This window comes from Hakea prostrata, chromosome 1 (assembly GCF_041222555.1).
Source record: "Hakea prostrata isolate BN-2017 chromosome 1, UWA_Hpros_2, whole genome shotgun sequence".
In the NCBI taxonomy this organism is placed as follows: domain Eukaryota; kingdom Viridiplantae; phylum Streptophyta; class Magnoliopsida; order Proteales; family Proteaceae; genus Hakea; species Hakea prostrata.
This window is the reverse complement of record NC_142600.1, coordinates 75,014,119-75,016,446: the sequence shown is the minus strand read 5'-3', so window position 1 is coordinate 75,016,446 and position 2,328 is coordinate 75,014,119. Positions and strand designations below refer to the sequence as shown.

Genomic DNA, 2,328 nt, shown 5'->3' with positions numbered 1-2,328 from the left:
ATGGCTACTGATGAGAGAGCTGGGGCTGAAATCGTCCGTGGAAAGGAAGCCTGTGATCAATTTTCAATGGATCTTTTGAAAGAGCTAGGGTTTCCCAGTGGTGTAGCTCCCAATGGAGAGCTGGTAGAATGCGGAAGGGTGAGATCCACTGGCTTCGTGTGGTGGAAATGCAAGGCTCCCTATGAGTCCTTCAATCCAGCGACCAAATCCAAGAATAGCTATGCTGCCGAGACCACAGCATATGTTGAGAAGGGAAAGATGAAGAAGATGACAGGATCCAAGGCCAAGACTCCCCTGATGGTGTGGGTTTCTGTAGTCGAGATGTCCGTCGATGTTGACAATATCACCTTCAAGACATCAGTTGGAGTTAGCAAGTCCTTTCCCATCACCTCTTTCATGAACGAAGAAGAAAAGAAGGCTTATCTCCAAAAATAAACCATACTTATCTACAGTTTCTCCAAGAAGGTCTTTTAATTATCAGCTATAATATCTATGTAGTATTAAGTTCCTCAATCTGTGTTCTTTTGTATGATATTTTTGGATCCTCGTTTCATAACCTAATAATACTTTAATTATTGTACAATTTCTTCAAGCTTATAGTGGATTACAGTAATTTCACTCACCATTCTGTCCCTTTACAAAACCCCCCCCCCCCCAACCCCACCCAAAAAACAATCACAAAAACCAAAACTCACCATTTACATAAAGCAAGAAATTAAAGAACCAATCTGTGAGAAAACTCCAATATCAAACCTTTGATTAGTGCCAGTTCTTAATCAATTGACAAATAATCATTTGCTATCCCTTGGATGGTGGTTTGATCGACTCTAATCTCATACCAATGACCCCATTTTGGTCACTGTAGAGAGAAGGTAGCCATTATATAAACTTGTTCAGCAATCAAACTCCATTTTATAGAGACCATGCAATCTAAGAGGAGGAAAACTTATCCCAATTGCCAACAGAGTAGTCAAATTAACGCATTAGCCTTCTTAGAACTCTAGAAATAGAAATGGTTTTGGTTGACCTATTTAAGGTTATGTGTTTGACTTTGACTTCAAAAACCCAATGAAGACTTTTTCTCTCTACTTTAGGGTTTGTAGGGTTCCCTCACCAGTTGAAGAGGAGCACAAGATGTTTATCTGGGTAGGCTTCATTGCTCTGCACAATTCATTATGGAATGAGGTATGAGAATCAAATCAAATAGTTTCTGAATTACAAATCACCATGTTAAATTTGAAATGTAAATCAGCTCTTTTGAGAAAGCCACAAGAGGCAGCAAATCAGGTCTAAGAGGCTAGTCACAATAGGGAAATAAGATGGGGGCAACTTCTACTCTGAACAATTATTTACTAACTTCAATTTTTCTCTACTCAAAAAACGAGTCAAAAAACCTGGTTTCGAACTGTGTTTTTAGAACTCCAGTAACCAATATCTCTTCCTATTCAAAATAAACCATCCTATAGCAAGCTGTACAAAAAAAAACGATTGAACAAATTAGTAGGCCAGCATTTGCAAACAACAAATCTAATCGTAAATGAATGGGTGTTATTGGTGTGATATCAGATGCTCGATTCTTTGCAGCAATCTCCTCTGCTTTGAGAATCTCTTCTCCATGCTTGGCTTGGATCAATGCCCGCTTTTCTTCAGCTTCCTTATGGACTAAAGCCTCTGCTTCGAGAATCTTTTCTCCATGCTTGGCTTGGATCATTGCACAGTTTTCTTTAACTTTCTCAAGGATTAAAGCCACATCGGTTTTCATTTTCTCCAAATACTCAGCCTTCTTTTCCGGTTGTTCCTGTATCCCACAAACATCTTTGTCAAGGCAATATGAACTCAATGCAAATGATTCATAACACCTTTAATACTACCATTTGTGTATGTATGGTTCAAAAATTTTGACAAAAAGTTATTTGTATGATTGGAAAAAAAAAATAGTTGACATCTGGAAGGGCCAGATGAAAGCATTGTACAATTAGTTTGACGAAAACCCTGCAGGATGACTAGGTAATCAACATCAACCTGAATGATCTCCTCAACGGAGTCTCTTTCCTAGTTTTCTTCTTCAGGTATATGCAAGCTAATTTGCAGGATAAGTAAAGCATGAGAATACATGGTAAGCTTTATTGCTTTACCAAGTCAGACATAAAATGTGTTATGTGCAGTACATATATGTGTATGTATGTATAGAAACAGTTTTTTTGCACATAAAAGCCTTTTAAGGTTAAAAGACTTCGGTAGCATAATAAACAACTTCCACCAAATGACCTACTTTACATTAATCTTGATTGCCCTTTCCAATTAATTAACTATCTTGTCAGCTTGTGA

At 37.8% G+C, this 2,328-nt stretch overlaps 1 protein-coding gene across 1 annotated transcript; it reads left to right on the top strand.

The window, feature by feature from the left end:
• On the top strand, positions 1–435 carry LOC149030075 (uncharacterized). Its single transcript, XM_089144479.1, has one exon. The coding sequence runs from the start codon at positions 1–3 to the stop codon at positions 433–435; it is 435 nt and encodes a 144-aa protein (XP_089000605.1).
• The last annotated feature ends 1,893 nt before the right edge of the window (positions 436–2,328 follow it).